Below are 17,593 nucleotides of genomic sequence, written 5' to 3'. Positions count from 1 at the left end.
AGAAAACACAGTTTTGAGGTATCACCAGTAGCTTGCCTCCAGAGGCTTGAGATGTGCCTGAGACTCTTGGCTGCTCCCAAACCAATCCCACAGGATCCTACCCTTATTGCCTCATGCCTCACTGGTAAAACAGGGATGCTAAGATTTCCCTTTCTGCCAGGAGTACATAACTGTTTTGTGACTTCTCTGCTTGCTCCATGATGTCCATGGTGGCTTGGAGATGTAGGAAGGAGTTGTTTGGAAGGAGCTTTGGGAGCAGCCCACTGTGGGATGGCAGCTACTTTAATGAAAAACTGCTCAGGTTCCCAAAATGGGATCTCCTATCTTGTTGCTATTAGGCATAGTGCAAAGGAAATGTGATGAGTGCCATCGTTCAGCGTGAGTCACAGCAAATACAGGTTAATGGCAGACAGGAGAACATTCAGCAATTGGAGCAGAAAGCAAAAAGGCAGGTCTCAGGCCACTGGAAATGCTGGTTTTTCTAACAAAGGTCATCCTACAAGCATGGGAGCATCTGCATAGGCAGCTGACCATGAGGATGAATATGAGAAAATAAAAATCTTAACAGTCTCATGGAGAAAAGGTAAGAGGGGTGAGTGAAACACCATCTCCAGGAATTCTGCCAGGGATCCTGAAGCAGCTGATAAAGGTATTTGATGAGCTGTGGGAACCCCAGCAGAAAGAGATACTGTTTATTACACAAAATCAAGAGGAGAGGAGGCAAGAGGTATTTGCATCACAGAGGTGGGAACTCTGGCATCGTAAAGTTGTTTTGCAGACACCACCAAGTGCCTAATTAGAAACAGGTTCACCTCTGAGATGTATCCAGGGCACCTAAGTTATCACAGTGAGGCAGGTCACTAAAATGCTTCCACGAAAAAAATGTGCATGTAGAAGGGGCATAACTCTTTAGCACACAGCAGCTAGAGAAGCATGCATGACTGCTGCTGATGACTGCCAATCTGTGAAAACACACACAGCAGACACTGAAAAGGGGGAGAGACATCACAACCTGTTTGTCAAACCAAAGCGGTGAACAGATCTGCTGAAAGGTGAATCAGCCTGGGTTTGTTTGCTGACACCTCACTGCTTGGATACGCACACCTTGCAATCCTCTGCTACCCTTTGGCAACCACACAGTCATGTCTGCCTCGCATCCCTCTCCTTTATCTTTTTTTTTTGCAATTCAGCTGACAAGCAACTCTTCCAAAACAATGGCTGCCCTCACTGAAAGCAAATGGTTTACAAATAAGCTCAGCTTCCTATCACATTAGGGTGAAGGTCTGAAAAACATCACTCTGCACATGAAGATTTGTTTTGGTGAAGGTTCTGCTGAAACATGTATCCTGCTTGACTTTAAACTGGGGAGGACTGGATCGCTGTCTTTGCCTCTCTTCAGATTTGTACTGCTTTAAAATCTAACAGCTGCTGTCACCATACTAGTGCTTGGGCCAAGAATATGGGATATTGGAAAAGTCATAGAATCATAGAATCACAGAATGGTTTGAGTTGGAAGGGGCCTTAAAGCTCATTCAGTTCCAACTCCCTTGCTATGGGCAGGACCACTTTCAACTAGACCAGTCTGCTCAAAGCCCCGTTCAACCTGGTCTTGAACACCCTCAGGGATGGAGCAGCCACAGCTTCTCTGGGCAACCTTGCCAGGGCCTCACCACTCTGACACAGAAGAATTTCTTCCTAATATCTAATCTAAATCTACCTTCTGCCTTTTTTAAGCCATTCCCCCTTATCTTGTCCCTACATGCCCTTGTAAAAAGTCCTTCTTCAGCTTTCTTGTTGGCCCCTTTATGGAACTGCTCTAAGGTCTCCCTGGAGCCTTCTTTTTGCCAAACTGAGTAAGCCCAACTCTCTCACAAGGAGCTAGAATGGAAAATGACCCCTGAAAGACCTTTAGATCTCTTTCTAGCCCTCATTTTTTTTTTCCTTATGAATGAAAAAAAAACATTTTGTATTTATCTCTGCATCCTGTCCTGATGACATCTGGAAGAGGCTTCCAGCCATCTCGGTAGTGGGGGCAGGCACTGGCCGCAACCACTAGGACGCAATCAGGAAGAAGAGATGTGCTGTAAACAGCAGCAGTCTGCGTGGGGCTTGTGTTTTAAAGGGTTCAAGAATCAGTGTTAGCATATGTTAACCACTCTTTGCAGGGTGATCATTATGCAAATGCCTACAGTAAACAGGTAGGAAATCAGATATAATCAGAACAATCCCCTTCCTCCCTTCTCCTGACACAGGAAAGTTGACTCAATCACATTGCCCTGGGTTCAAACCAAAAGAAGGCTGAATTTCAGCCTGAAACCCCAGGTTTTCATTTGTCTTTTTGTTCTCTTGGTTTTGGTCTCTTACATAAGTCACTGGAAACTTAAGGGCAGTCTTGTGATTGCTTTAATTTTAAAGCTCCTAGAACAGGCTGGTTCTAGAATTAACGCTGCTTGTGGATTTCTGTGATTGGAAAGCAAATGGAAAATAATGCCTGGTCTCCATGAGTAATTTGACTGTATAATATCTAATCGCTGTCTATTAAACTGTGGAATCAGTAAAGAGGCTGTCTGTTAATACTGATGGGGACAGTTACAGTCACAGATTCCCAGTATGAACACACAAGCATCACTGGATTCTCTGATTATCGGGAGACCTACACATCTTCAGTGCTGCCGGGGAGTCACACAGCTGATTTCTGTCTCACACTCCCCCTCCCCATGGAGCTCACCCCATGTCCTGCATTTGCAACATCTCAGCTTCTCTGTGTTCAAGTGCCAGACACAACTGATTGATTTGCACCATGTTCCATCAAGGGGTTGTGTCTGACGTAGGAATGCCAACCTGGTTTCTCATCTCATCCAACCCACCCATGTGTAGCATCACCAGGTGGGTTGGGGAAATGTCCCTTGTTTGACCCTTCTGCCTTGTCCCCAGCCCAGCAAACATGATATCCGTGGCTAAAATCTCTCTGGGTTCCCCTTATCATCCTGACACCAAAATTGCTCACAAACATAGCACAGACAGTGCTAATCCTCAAGCCAATGTAGATTGCAAAGAAAATTGCTTCTGCTCCTGCCAGCAGTGGACCTCCAGCACCTGCCAGCAGCAAGCACTGCCCTTGTCCCTGGGTCATCTCCACTTGTTCCCTTCCCAGATGGGTGAAGGATACCTTCTACAGGGCTCAGCTCCTGGATTTAGAAAATCTTAGCCTCCCAGAAGTCTTAGAAAGGACCACACATTTTCCTGCGGCAAACATTAAGGGCTATGGCCAAGTCATAACAGTTCTGCTGCAGTATCCGGGCAAACACTGAGGCAAATAAGATACTGCAGACAGAAGCATAAAAGCCAGGTAGAGGGATCTGCAGCCACAGTGGCCTTCTTGCACCCTATGCAAGCCCTAGGAGAGATGTGTGAAAAATGGGTGCTGAACCCTGGAAGGGAGGGACCTGCATATCCATTGGCATCCAAGGGTGCTACTTGAGGCTCTTTCTGCCTTTGATTATCACATTCTGACCCGATGGTATGGTGGTGAGGGGAGTCTCAATAAGCCCTCACTGGCCAGTGATGCCATGAAGTAAAAAACTAAATGTCTAGACTAGGATTTTCCCTGGGAAATAAGACACATAAGGACTATTTTAATGTGGTTGCATCAGTACAAGTAATTAAACAGACGCAGTGAGGCTCTAATTTTGGTCTCAGTTCTACAGGAACCAGTGTAATGCCACAGGGTAACCTCTGCGTCTGCACAGCTGTTACCATCAAATTCCAAATGGCTCCAGCATGCTGTTCATTGAATTTTCAATCAATCCACCGCCATACGCAGTAACATCACAGACTTGCAGCAGACCTGGATGATCCAACCATTGGCACAAAAATGCTGAAGGCTCCCCCTGAAACACAGGGAAAGAGACTCAGTTGTCCCTTCTATGACTCCCTCTTCAGTCACATCTCTCCCCATTCATATGGGAGGCCATGACTCAGAAATGAGCTTTGGCAGCCTCTAGCAGTTTGAGTTTCCCCAGCAGTACCTGCCAAAGGAGGCGGATAGTTTGCCACTGTGTCCCAGTCCCTGAGGCAGTGAGGCAGTGGGAGAGGATGTCCAAAAAGGAACAGTAAGAGAAGTGGTGCAGCAGGGCTGACCCAAACTGCTCCGGGAAATTGTTGCCAGACGTTTCTCAGAGAGAGGGGATCCCAACATTGTGCTAGCAGTGGGAGAGTGCCCTTGTTCCACTGCAGATGGACTCTTCCATGCACATGGGAAAGGCCAGACACCGATAGGACGCCGTGCTTCTGCCACACTTGTCTTGGATGAGCCGTCAGCCTGGAAGCCCTACAGCCTGGAGGTCCTACCACAATACAAACCACAGCAGCACAGGCCACTCATACCACTGTTACCCTCATCTTTGATGCCCAGCTCTCAGATCTCGCCTGGACAACATAATTTTAGTAGAGATCTCCTCTCCCACCTGGTACGTGCATTTCCAGGGTTTCAGTGGCAATGTCCCTGTCCTCTTCCCCCCACTGACCCAGTGTTGAAGCCTTTTGGACTCCAACCAGACTCCATCACCCTTCCCACCATCCCACCACCCCAGTTCTTGCAACTTCACAGCTGTTGAGAGGCTTAAAACTCACTAGCCCATGAATGGCCCAGCTTTCCAAACACCTTCCTCCCACAGGGATGCTGAATCACTCTGGTTATCTGTCCAGCTTTGCTTTTTTCCCCCAAGCTTTCTGTACTCTGGATGCTTTTTTCTACCACTTCTCTCCCTTCACCAGCTCTGGTGATTCAGTGATCAACAATTTTGACTGTATGCTCTTTCACATTGCTAATAAAAATGCTAAATAAAGCCAAGCCAGGGCAGAAATCAGTAAGACACAGCAGAGCACAGTTACCTGTCTTTCCACCACCGTGGCATGAAGGGACCAACTCTCATGGATGAAAGGATACGTTGCGTTGAACAGTAACACCAGGAGATAAACTGGTATTACTTCTGCTTTAAACTGCATCTGAAAGCAAAAACAATTTGTCACTTGTGAAGGGAATGAGGATGCAGTAGGACCCTGCCCTGGTGGGAAACACACCGTGAACACTGGAGCTGCCTCTCCCCTCTGCGCAGGGGACGGATGAGGAAGGTAACTCAGCATGGACATCCTCAGTGTGTTCGAAGGCTGATGCTTGGTAACACAAAGTACCTGGCAAGCCTTAACAGAAAGTCACAAGTGAATCAAAGCAGGTCAGTAGGAAATTTCTTCTTCTTGGCATTAACCTTCTAACCTCACAACTTTCTCTAGGAAAACCAAAAACACTCCAAGTCTTGAAAACTCACCTGTGTCATTACTTCAGCAAAGAGTGTGTGAAATCATCTCCCAGCATCTGAGCTGCTATTAATGGCAAGTGATGGTGAAAGCACTGCTACTAGTCCTGCAGCTGCTGTGTGCTAGCTGCTGTATGCACACAGAATGTGGTTGCTGTTGGAAAGGTAACAGACCAGAAAGGACTTTTCGGATATATTTTCTGAAGCATAAAGGAGGTAAGTTGCCCTTCCCTCTCCCTCATGCTCTCTCCTCCCTCTCCAGTCTGGTTCCAGAGCCTCCGAGGCACAGTGCTCTGTGAGGCATGTTGCTCCTCATGGAAGGTGAGATGATGCAACAGCAGCTCTGGCAGCAATCCTGCATCTCTCAATTATCTGCATCCATGTGAGAATAAGTATTAGGGTCCCTACCTGTGAGCATGTAAAAGAAGGCAGGGAGAGAACTAGCTCCTCCTTGAAGCCAGAAAACAACAATACTGTCCAGTTTTTCCAGCAATTAGCTCTCTAGGGATCTGTAAGGAGGTATCTGGTCTCACAGAGGCACCTCCTTTCCTCTAGCTCTCCCTATAATGATGCTACCACAGCCTTCCAAATTTAATTACCAAGTAATTATAAATCACGTACAGTGGCTTGATCCTAACAAGGGCTGAGTGTCACCAGGAGGTATTCAAGACTATGGAAAGTGTTTTCTCTGAGCACTGGGAGCCTGAAGGGAAGTCACCACTGGTACCTCAAACTCTGCATCCCTAACAGGGAAACCAGAAACCAGGGTCAAGCCCCATGACAGTGCAGTGTGTGACCACATACATGGGGATGTTGTTGCCACAAGTCACCCTGTGACCACAAGACGCTGTTCCCCGATTGATTTACATGAAGATGGGGAAGGGACCGTGCTGAAGGAAATGCTTACTTTTTGGAACATCCCATGCAAGAAGTATTTGCTGATAAGCTGATAATCAGGTGCCCTGGCCACCCCTGGTATGTTAGACCTTGCTGCTTAGAGAATATTTGATCATACAGTATATCCATTAGGAGTTTGTAATCCGCTATCACAGCTTTTGAGAGCCGTTTGAGCATAAGGAGATTTTTATTAATGGTTCATGAGCCTAAAAGTCAAAATTGACTCTCAGAGCAGATTGTAACAGTTTGTGTGGCATTTATGTATTTATCTAGCTCTTCACCACCTCTTTCCCCCACCATCACCTCCCTCCACTCTACCCCAGTGCAGAGGTACAGCAGCAATAACAGAGATCTGCCAAATGGCATTTTTCCTTCCCTTATATAATTTTCTGTCTTCCTTTCCTTTCCTTTCCTTTCCTTTCCTTTCCTTTCCTTTCCTTTCCTTTCCTTTCCTTTCCTTTCCTTTCCTTTCCTTTCCTTTCCTTTCCTTTCCTTTCCTTTCCTTTCCTTTCCTTTCCTTTCCTTTCCTTTCCTTTCCTTTCCTTTCCTTTCCTTTCCTTTCCTTTCCTTTCCTTTCCTTTCCTTTCCTTTCCTTTCCTTTCCTTTCCTTTCCTTTCCTCTCCTTTCCTCTCCTCTCCTCTCCTCTCCTGTCCTGTCCTCTCCTCTCCTCTCCTCCTGTCCTCTCCTCTCCTCTCCTCTCCTCTCCTCTCCTCTCCTCTCCTCCCCTCCCCTCCCCTCCCCTTCCTCCCTCCCTCCCATTTATACATCTGTCTGTTGATCCACCTGTCATTCCATCCTTGCTTTCTTCTCCGCTTCCTTTCCTTGTGTTTCTTCTCTTCCTCTACCCCTCCTCTCCCATTCGCATTGCCTCACCTTGCATAGCCCTGTGCCAGCCCAGCCCTGACCTCATGCCCTGGCCCCCCTGGCCCTTCAGGACCCTGTCCATTCACCCCAGCACACCCACTGCCACTGTCAGTGCTGGTCACACCTGCAGGCAGTGGTGCTGTGGGCACCAATATGTGCATTTGTGCAATAGATGTTGACAATATGCATCAATATGTACATTTATGCCGTATGCATTGGTGCCACATGCATTTATAGATATGCACTGTGTGTGCATTTATGCTATAGGCATGCAAATATGCGTGCATTTGTATACCAGATACATGTATGCATACGCATGATCTGAGCACTGGTTTAATCTGCATTTCTAGTTCTGCTCTGTGTATATGTGTGGTGGGTGGATGTGAGGAGCGTGGCCATGGCTCGCGCCAAATACGGTGAGCTGCTGTCCCAGATTTGGCTCCCCAGCACCCCTGGCCCCGCCTGGTCTCAGGTGCTGGGAGGATCTGTCCTCATCTGCTCTTTGGGAAATGGTGGACAGAGCCTGGGAGCCTTTTTAGTCCCTAAAACTGGATGGGGTTCAGGGCCCAAACAAAGCCCAAACTCAAGTCCAAACTCAAGCCCTCCCAACCCCCAAACTATACCCATACCCAGCCTTCCCAATGTTCTTTATAACCTTCACAGACACAAACTCAACCCTACCAAACCCAAACTGATACTCAGACCTCCAGCCCTATTCCTGCCACCACCCAAACCCTGAGTAAGGGCAATGCCAGGGGTGTAAGTTTCAGGGGTCCTGTGCCCCCTTAGTACAAGGTGGTGAATCTCCACTGTGAGTCTCTAAATGTGTCTTTTTTTTAGTAGCTCCCTCCCATATCCTTGAAAACTGGCAATGCTCCCCAGCCCTGGGCTCTATGGAAACACCCCAAAACTTGTCCCTGTTTTGGGGCTCCTTGGGCTGGCTCATCCTTGGATGGGAGCAGAACCACCCTGGGTAAGGGGTTGTTCCTGGGGAGAGACAAAGCTGTGTGGGCTGGTGCTGTCAAGGAGCAGGCAGGGAGTGGGCAGGGGTCAGGCAGGGAGTAGGAAGATATATTGAGCAAGGTGCAGGCAGGGGAGCAGGCAGCGTGCAGGCAAGCAGGCAGCGTGCAGGCAGGGTGCAGGCAGACCAGCAGATGGGGAATCAGACACAGAAACAGACCAGGAACAAGAGGGGATCAGATAAGAAGTAGGCAGGGTGCAGGCAGGGCATTGGGCCCGGAGCAGGCAGGAAGCAGGTAGAGGAGCTGGAGCTGGTATTTAAAGCAGCTTTGTTGTGGTTGGTTCAAGACTTCCCTCCTGGTTTTCTGCTTTTTCACTTCCGTTGAGTTTTGTTTGGTTTATTGTTTGTCTGTTTTTTTGTTTCCCCTGGTGGGAAATGTCACCCTGGAGAACAGGAAGAGGATTCATATATCTGTATTTGGGGGGCTGATGAGACACCTCAAATCAAACACCTTCTTAATGAGCTCTTTGCTCCTAAATCTGGCTTCCCAACACTAAATTGATGTGGTTCCCCTAACTTTTCCCCTGATTTTATTGTATCCAGAATTGCCTCCCACAGCCTGAGTTCAGAGGAAACGAATTCAGCTGGAAGGGGGATCTAAAATATTAGAAATGAAAACGAAGTTAAAACCCTCTTTATATAATATTTTGTGCTTGCCAGCTTACCTTGGGGCTTTGCCCTTTGCCCACGCAAGTGCCCATTTAAATCAAAATCAGAAACAACCAGGTAGAGAAAATGTGGAAAATGCAAAAAGCCAGGGGAAATTCAGAGAAATTCCTGCCGTGAATTGGCTTTTCTGATAAAACTGAGCACTAGCTGGAGGAGCTCATCCCTAACAGACAGGGAAATACTCAGGGAAGAAAAGTAAAAGATAAGAGGAGAAAAGCAAAATGGGAAAAGAGGTTTTAAAGAGGCTTAAAAAAAAAAGTCAAAAGCCCACAAAACAAAGAGCTCTTCAGGCAGGTGGGATGCTGTGTCCCAGTTCAACAAGGGCTTTCTTTTTCCAAGCATATATTGTTTGAATAGGGTTTTTTGGGGGGTAAACTTTGTTGGTTTGAATCAAATCAGTGGAGAAATTAAACTTCCCATACTGTTGCCCAGGAGCAGCCGGTGGTGGGGACCCAGCCAAGCCATCCCCGGCAGCCCCAGCCTCCACGTTGCCTTCTGCTTCTCAAACCTCCGCTGCACATATCCTCCCATTTAAAAAGAATAAATGAGAAAATCACCAACTGACAAAACATGAAGCAACATAAAAGCTCGCCTTCAGTCAGAGCCAGCCAATATGCTTATTTTAGAGGCTGATCTTTGCTCTAGTGGCTGGGGCCATAAATGCTGCTGTGGGAAGCAGAGGGTCTGTGGTGCCCGCAGGGGAGGACAGCCCATTTGGGATGCAGGGATACAAAGCCAAGGTATGGCTGGAGAGGCACCATAGTGGTGTTTGTGCTCCCTGGTCCTGGGGACCTTGGTGAGGTGATTGTGGCCACACAACAGTGGCCCCAGGTGACTCACAGGTAGGAGGGCACTGGTGACAATCCATGGGGATGGTGGGTGACAGAGAGCAGGATGGTTCTGGATGCCTCTTTCCATGTCTCTCTTTCCAGAGGTCCATTTATTTGCTGCACTATATCCAAACTGAGTTCAGAGCTCAAGCGACCCTAGCAATGCACATGAGAAGGAGAGAGGGAAAAAGAGGGAGAAGGACAGAGAAAGAGCCACCAAGAGCAGAGGACCTGATCCTGCATCACAGTCACTGTGGCTTCAACTTGTTAAACTGTAGTTTAAACACTTGTCCCCCCTTCCTTCCCCAGCACCTCCGCTCTGATGACCCTGCCTGATCACTCCCAGGTCCCAGCTTGTCCTCCTTGGATCAGCCTGGGAAATTTAGGGCTCTCCTCAAACACAGCCAGGGACTCACACTTCCTGGGATGCTGCAGAGCAAATGCATTGCTCCCCACTAAGGGATTTGGGAAAGCTGGAGGGGAAAGTCATGTTACTCAGGGTCTGTTTGTAATGAATGGGTTTTTCCTTAGAAAAAAAAATAAAAATAAAATAATCCCACCCTTAATTTTCCTTCCTTCACCTTGGGGAGCTGCTGGCCAAACCCCCTTTGTCTCAGTCCTGTAGAAGCAGTCGGACCCTCCTGGTCCCAGCCGCAGCTGAGAAATCCCCGCAGTAGATCACATCGCCTCTTTCCGTCACTCGCTGGATGCAATTAAAATAGAAGACAGCCATCAAGTGTGCTAGAACCATTTTAATATAATTATACATATCTGCCAAATCCAGGAAAAAAAAAAAAAAAGGTTTATGCATATATATCTTTTTTTTTTCAGTCAACATCTGCAAGCATAAACGACAATTAATTTCTTGGTTTAAATTCATCCAGGTCAGAGCAACTGCCCAAAGTCCTGTTGGATTTGATGGTTACTACCAGCATGGCCAGCAGTAAGTGAGCTCCAGAGGAGTTTAATGTCCTCGGGTTGGGTTTTTTGGGTCTTTCCTCTTTCATTCAGTTTGTTGTAAAAAGTTTCAGTGCAGTTCACCTTGGGTGAAAGGCGATCGTGTTTTTGAGGGTTTTTTCTTTTTTTTTTTTAATATATATTTTGCAATTATTTTTTAAAGATGATAATAGGTAATTCAGTTGCTCTGAATTTCACTTATAATTATAACCTATTTAAATCACAGCAGAACTCCCACTGGTGTGGAGTTCATAGTTGCATACAATACAGGAGATCACAGTTTTGAAGTCTAGCACAGATTAAAAACCACAGATGTACCATTTATATAAGACACACACTGATTGTCTCTTAAAAACTACATATTGACTCCTTATGAACATTATCTTCTTTTTTTTTTTAATCTTTAAATAAAGTAGTGCAGCTAGGACAATCAGTCACACAACCCACACAGCCCTGAACCAAGTTCTCCGGGTGCCAACTTGAGCAAGTTGGGTGTGAAACGCTTGGATGAGCTTGAGAACGAAAGAAAGAGGGAGGGAGAAAAAGAGAGATGTTGTCCATTGCAAATACTTTAACCAAGGGTTGGCTAACATATTGGAAACCTCTGGGTGAAGGACCTTTCCACACACACGCAAAAAAAAAGAAATAAAAACCTAGACTTTTTTTTCTTTTTTTCTTTTTTTTTTTTAACTGGCCTGTAGGTGAGGTGGTCTCCCACCTCTTCCAAACAAAGAAACCCAACAATTGCCTAAAACTAGAAAGAACACAGATGGGTCTGTTTTCTGCTCACTAGATGATCTGTCCATTTAAGGCCTTCTTCCTCTTTTTTTCCTCTTTATTATTCCTTTTCCAGAGCGTCTGAGCAGGAGATAAGTCTGAACAGGGTAACACCAACACAGTCCCCCTCTTGTTGCTGTCGGTTTGTTTGTTCGTTTGTTTGTCCGTGGAGTTATTTTTCTCTTTAATTTAACCAAAACCTGACTAAAACTGGAGCGTTCAGCCCAGCCTGTTCATTCTCGTCATGATTTCTCTTGTTATCACAAAGGTTCTTCACAAAACCTGGAACTTCCATGACGATGTCTGGTCCTTATAATCCAAGCAGTCAGCATTGAAGTTTAACTTCCAAGAGGCGGTTTGGTCTTTATAATCCAAGCAATCAGTGGTGGAGTTAAAGCCCAAACTGGAGGCTCCATAGCCCTGGGTGGAGAGGGACGCTGGAGACTGGTTGAGGTGGCTGGTGACTGCATTGGCACCCATGGGACTCAGGGTGGCTCCTGGTCCGGGAAGCTGGTGGTGCATAGGGGTCAAGTAAGATCCACAGTCCATCCCTCCAAAATAGGATGTCGAGCCAGCATATCCTTGACTGTAGCCTGATGCCTGGGTGTAGGTCATAGGATAAGATCTCTGCATGCAGGAGGAAGACGTGGACAGGGGATCTGAGAGTGGGGAGATGGATGCTGGGCTCCAGATAGATACGGGAGCACTGCTGCTGGAAATGGTGGGGACCGAGGTGCTGGAGGGGGGAGTGAATTGCCCACTGGTCCCGCTTTCCGAACTCACTTCCCGAGCTGGTGAATTTTTCTTTTTAGCTGGCCGTACTTTGTTCTGGCCCCCATTCTGCTGCTGCTGCTGCTGCTGCCGGCACTTGGCTCGGCGGTTTTTAAACCATACCTTGCGATCGAGAGACAGGGAGGGAGAGAGAAAAAGCCTCATATTAGGGATGTTCAGGCAAACTCAAGGTGGGAAAGAGATGACAGAGGGGAGACTTCACGAGGGAGGGGGGAATTAAAAGTACTCCCCAGCAAGCGGAGGGCTGCAGGCTGCTGCAAAGAAAAGCTCTGGGGCTCTCCCTCCCTGAGATCATTAGCAGTAATAACAAGTGGAAATGAGCAAATCAAACTGCTTAATAAGGTCACTTTTTGGGGAAAGCACTCCCTTATTTGCTGTTTGCCAGACGGGGACCCACAGGAATCACAATTTGAGGCCTACTGAAGTCAAGCCCTTAATTATAAACAATAGAGCATCAGAAAGGGAGGGAACAGTTAGGGAAACAGAGGCAGGGGTTGGTGGGGGATGTCTCATTGATCCTCTAAATAGGTTTTCTACTCTTACCCCCACAGCCAGGGCTGTCCCTCCAGCCCAGCTCACCCTCTTTTAGCAGGAAGCAAGGGGGCTGGACCTGTGGAAGAGAGGTGCTGGGGAGATTTTGTGGGGAGAAGGATGGAGCTTGGTGTGTGGGGATCCTGGTCTTGGGCTGCATGCTGGGGCACGGCACAATGCAGCTTCTGGAAGCCTGACAGGGAGACAAGCAGAAGGGATGGCTTTGGAGCTGCCCTGAAACAACTGCAGGGGTGTTCTGGACCTGTGCTGGGGTCAGGATGCTCCTGCCCTTTCAGCAGCACCTCCAAAATGCTATGTGGATTGGGCCCCTGCAGGCTGCTTGCAGAGGAAACGCAGCCCAGCCCCAGGAAAGGAGTCCCCTCCACCAAGGCTTCCCATCAAAGTCCTTTCAAAGGCAGAGGAAGCCCCCAGTCTGTATTGGTGTGAAAGAGGATCACAGTCTGGCCCTACTCCAAGAATGTGGTGATCCATGGGGAAGGAGGGGATCCTACAGCTTCTGCAGGGGTCCCAAGCTCCTGCAGGGCAGGCTGGGATTTGGCACCCGGGTCAAGGAACAGTGTGGGGGTCTGGAGATGCTGGGGAGTCCTCTACAGCTCAGAGGGGCCAGGGGGTTGGGAGGGACGTAGAGGGATGTCTCAGGATCTGGGATCCAGGAGCTGCATGACTTCCCCTTCAACGCACAGGAAAGGAGGGGGGTCACACTTTAGCCCTGGAGAGGCAAACTGCCACTCTACCCCCCACACTCGCCGCACCCTCATCTATGAGCCTCCTTCACCCCACAGGGGCTTGATTTTGCTCCAGGACTGACCCCATCCCCTACAACAGCCCACTCACCTCCTTGCCAGGCACAGGACAGCCCAAACCCTCCCCACCGGGATGGAGGTGGGGGACAGGTCCGGTGCCACCCAGTTTCCTACCTGCACTCTGGACTCGGGCAGGTTGATTTTCAGGGCCACCTCCTCCCGCATGAAGATGTCGGGGTAGCGGGTCTTGGCGAAAAGTGCCTCCAGCACATCCAGCTGTGCCCGGGTGAAGGTCGTGCGCTCCCGTCGCTGCTTTCGGGGGGTGGCTGAGAAAGAAGCCAGAGGCCCTGGCTGTCACTCAGCAGCCCCTCAGCCCTGTGTGAATCCTCCAGCTCCCCCTGTCCCGGGGGTATCCCAACTCCCCCCTCTCCTGCCTCTGGGCGATCCTACCCAGTCCTCAGCCGCCACTGTGCAGCAACCCCACCTCCGATGCCTCTTCCCCATCTCCCCAGGATGGGCCTGAAGCATCTGCCCCCCACATCCAGAAGATAGAACAAGGTCCTCTCTTTGCAGACCTTTTCCTGGCTAAGAAGTTGACGGTGAGGTAGAAGAGGAAGAGGGGAATCCCACGCAACCCACCCACCCCAGCAATCCTATCCCTGGGCATATCGTACTTCCTCCTTGGGGCAAAAAAAAAAAAATGGGGTGGGGAGAAGAAAAGCGTGGCTTACCAGGATAACCGACGGACGGATGCAACAAATCCATGCCCGAGGTTGTGAGACTCAGGCCATTGACTGCATAAGGTGGTTGCTTAAGATAAGACATCATGCTAAAGTTGTGGCGGGGAGGAGAGTTGGCCGAAATCCGGGCGAGGGGGAGCCGCCCGAGCGAGCGCTCTGCCTGCCCCGGGCGGTGATGGGGGACCGGGGGGGGGGGGGGGCAGTCGGGTCCTGCAGAGACGAGAGAGGAGGGGGGAGGGAAGGAGGGGGTGTCAGGCCAGCTCGCTGCTCCACGGCTTTTGTCCCCGCTGCCTTCCCCCGACAATCCTTCAGCTCGTCGAGCCGGACCCCAGCCGGATTTGGGAGCTGGGAGAGACTGACTAGATAAACGCATATCTTCCCCCCGCCAAAAAAAAAAAAAAAAGAGCTAGGAGGGGAGGGAAGGAGGGGGGCACATCCCAGCCAGTAATTATTACCCGAACAAAACCCCCCATGCCTTCAACTGCCCGCATTGTACGGCAGCAGGGGGCATTTGCATAGGATTCCCGGCCGGGCATCGGCTAATTGTCTCAAGCAAAACTTGATTGGGGCCATTGGCAGACACAAAGAACCCCTCGGCTAAATAAATAATGCAGATAACAAAGCCCAAGGGTGAGAAACAAAGAAACAATTCAAGAAACCTATCTCTCCCCTAGTCTCTTGCAAGGACTTTAATTATCCCAGGTTTGGGCAGCAGTCAAACCTCCCCCCTTTTCCCCTTCCCCCCGACGTTGCTGCATTTCAGAGCTCAAATGCCCGCTCTGGAAGAGACAAACTTTTCTGCTCTACCGCCATCAGACCAAGTCTGCAGTAATTTCCACCGGCCATTTGCACCTAATTAGTACTCTGGGTAATTAGATTTGGAGGCAAGTAACAGATTTATTAGGCTTTTAAGAAACTCTTGATGACTGAGCTGAAGCTAAACAAACACCTCGGTGGTGGGGAACGGCCCTGGGGCAGACAGCTTCCCTGGCCCGGCTTCCCCAGTCCCCGCTTGCTGCCCCGGGCTCCCTGCAGCGATAGTGAGGGGCGCCCAAACAATCACTCCCCAAAGAAACGGCCGCCAAGGGGACACCCCGGGATTCTTGAAAGGCTTAAGACTGTTCTCCTATGGAAAATATATATTTGTGGGTGGTTTTTTTCTTTTGGGGCAAAATTTCGCCCTTTCCGTCGTTCTCGGCAGCCGTCAGAAAAACGAACTCCAGCACAACTTTCTCCCCAAGCAATCCCAAAATTCCGTGTTTCAGTTGATAAGTGCACACGGGAGCGGAGCCGCTGCCCCGGGAGGGCTGCACGCTGCTGAGGGGCTCCTGCGGGACCCCCGGTGTCCGCCCGGCCCAGCTGGTGTTGTGTATCTTGCAGAGCGGAGTTTCCACTTTTCCCCTAGGGGAAGCGCTTTGCCGCCTTTAAATGCGTTGAGCGGCTGAGAGGGCGCGCATCGACCGCGGGGAGCGCAGGGTCGGGCCCCGCTTTTAACATCGCTCCCCGAGGGGAAGCTGAAGAGGGGCGGCTTTGCTGGGGGGCGAACCCCGCTCCGCACCGAGGTCGGGGCGGCTTCGACCGCCAAATTTTTTTTCTACCGCAAGATGAGCAGGAGAGGAAAGCTGTGTTTGCTGCCCTTTTAAAAAGGAGCAAACAAACAAAAAATTACCCCTAACACCCCCTAAAAAAAAAAACAACCAAAAGCAAAAACCAAACAAAAACCAAACAAAAAAAAACCCCAACCCCACAAACAAACGAAAAGCCCAAAACAACAGCAACAAAACCTCTCAACCCTAAACCTGCACTTCGTTTATACCGGCGGCATCACGCCGAGACGCCAGCCCGGCGCGGCCGCCCGCGGAGCCGCTTGCCCGCGGCCGCGCATCCCGTGGCAGTCCCGCAGCCCGCGGAGCAACGGCTCCGCTCCGCAATCTGTCACCTTTCTCCCTCCTCCTCCCCCCAGCCCTGCTCCGCAAAGATCCCGGCTACCAGTTGCTTTGCCCTCGCTCAATAATAATTACCCCGTCCGAGAATTAATTATAATAAATGTTTTCTTGATAAACTAACGAGATAATCCGGGCGGCACACGCTCCCTAATTACGGGCCACCGGCCCCGGCTCCACTGATCGCTGGGGCTGATTAATGTAAGGCGGCGATCCGCGGCCGAGCGCGCAGGCTGCGCCTCTGCCCTTGGCTGAGGGCGGACAGGGGGGGCTGCGCCTAGTCGAGGAGCAGAGCGGAGAGGCTCCGCGGAGGAAGGAAGGTACCGAGAAAGAAAAGGGAATTTGGTTAGGTTTATTTTGCAAACGAGAGCTCGGTTTCCTGCCCGTTCCTGGCTCTGCCGCCCTTCTTGCATCTTTTTAATTCTTTTTTTTTTTTTTTTTCCCTCTTGGAGGGAGGGTTTGGGTTGATATTTCCCAACACGGAATTTCCCCCCTGTGCGAAAGCTATGGGGATAGACCCTTTACTGGCTCTGCAGCGCAGCCCCCTGCACTTAGTCCTCCGAACCTCAGCCCAGCTCCGCGCCCGCCGGCCCCGCTGCGCCGCGGGCAAACGGAGGGGCCGGCCAGGAGCGGTGGAAAGAGGTCGACCTCGGCCGCCTGACCTGCCTCGGCCTCTTCCCAGCCACCCGGCCGCGGATTTAACCACTCTTTAATTTTTATTTTATTTTTTTTTAACTAGAGTTACATCTTTTCAGAACAAATAAATAATAAAGCTCAACTTCTCAGGGGAGCCGAAATCTAACTAAAACTCTGCAGCGAGGGAGGGTTTTAGCTCACAAGAAACTTGTGCAGGTGCACAAGGACTTTCCCGACTCCCTCTTTGTGCAATTTAGAGAAGAGAGGCCGGGTCGTGGAGCAGTGCGCTTTATGTGCAGTCGGTGTCTTTCGGACGCGCTTTCCCATGGCTTAAAAATAATAATAATAATAATAATAATAATAATAATAATAATAATAATAAGGTAAAGGAGATGGAAAACAGCTCCAACCCCTTGCAGACCTGGATGCCAATTCTTGCCATTCATTTCACCCACACCGAGACATGAAGCTCTGACCTCAGGTCCTCGGAGTTTTCTCTCCCTGCTATTTCCAGCTCGGTTCTCCCGCAGCCCGCGGGTGCTCAAAAACACCTTCGCAAAATTACTTTGCTGAGTCGTGAGGAGAAGGAGGAAGGGGTGTCTCAGGCAGGAGCCGAGAGAGAGGGGAAATTTATTCCTGTTTATAGCTAATTTTAAAAGTCCACCTTGGCTCCAGGGAATAACTAAAAGCCAAAAGATCAAAAAAAAATAAAAATAAATCATGTACCAAACGAAATCGCTGTGCGGAGCAGCCCAGGGACGGCCGGGGAGGCGGGGTACGCGTCTCCCGCTCCTCTGCTTTGGCTCTTTGCCTTTCACCGGGCAGGTCCCGGTCCCCGCCGAGGCCCGAGGAGTCCC

At 49.5% G+C, this 17,593-nt stretch overlaps 1 protein-coding gene across 1 annotated transcript; it reads right to left on the bottom strand.

Moving 5' to 3' along the window:
• Positions 1-10,333: 10,333 nt before the first annotated feature.
• On the bottom strand, positions 10,334-15,819 carry OTX2 (orthodenticle homeobox 2). Its single transcript, XM_062618413.1, has 3 exons — positions 14,149-15,819; positions 13,592-13,743; positions 10,334-12,224 (listed from the first exon to the last, which is right to left on the bottom strand). Exons 1-3 carry the CDS (start codon positions 14,528-14,530, stop codon positions 11,604-11,606), a joined length of 1,155 nt encoding a protein of 384 aa, XP_062474397.1. The 5' UTR covers positions 14,531-15,819; the 3' UTR covers positions 10,334-11,603.
• Positions 15,820-17,593: the final 1,774 nt, after the last annotated feature.

Source organism: Pezoporus occidentalis, unplaced genomic scaffold (genome assembly GCF_034315485.1).
Source record: "Pezoporus occidentalis ecotype Australia unplaced genomic scaffold, CSIRO_AGI_Poc_V1 ctg200, whole genome shotgun sequence".
In the NCBI taxonomy this organism is placed as follows: Eukaryota; Metazoa; Chordata; class Aves; order Psittaciformes; family Psittacidae; genus Pezoporus; species Pezoporus occidentalis.
This window is presented reverse-complemented; position numbering and strand designations above follow the sequence as displayed.

Bases quoted from the DNA above. Each gene is read 5' to 3' on its own strand.
- OTX2 (XM_062618413.1), bottom strand. From the start codon at position 14,530: ATGCGTTTATCTAGTCAGTCTCTCCCAGCTCCCAAATCCGGCTGGGGT. The intron at 13,744-14,148 runs GTAAGCCACGCT...CTTCTTTCTCAG, and splicing joins TCCGTCCGTCGGTTATCCTG to CCACCCCCCGAAAGCAGCGA. The intron at 12,225-13,591 runs GTAGGAAACTGG...CTCGATCGCAAG, and splicing joins TGCCCGAGTCCAGAGTGCAG to GTATGGTTTAAAAACCGCCG.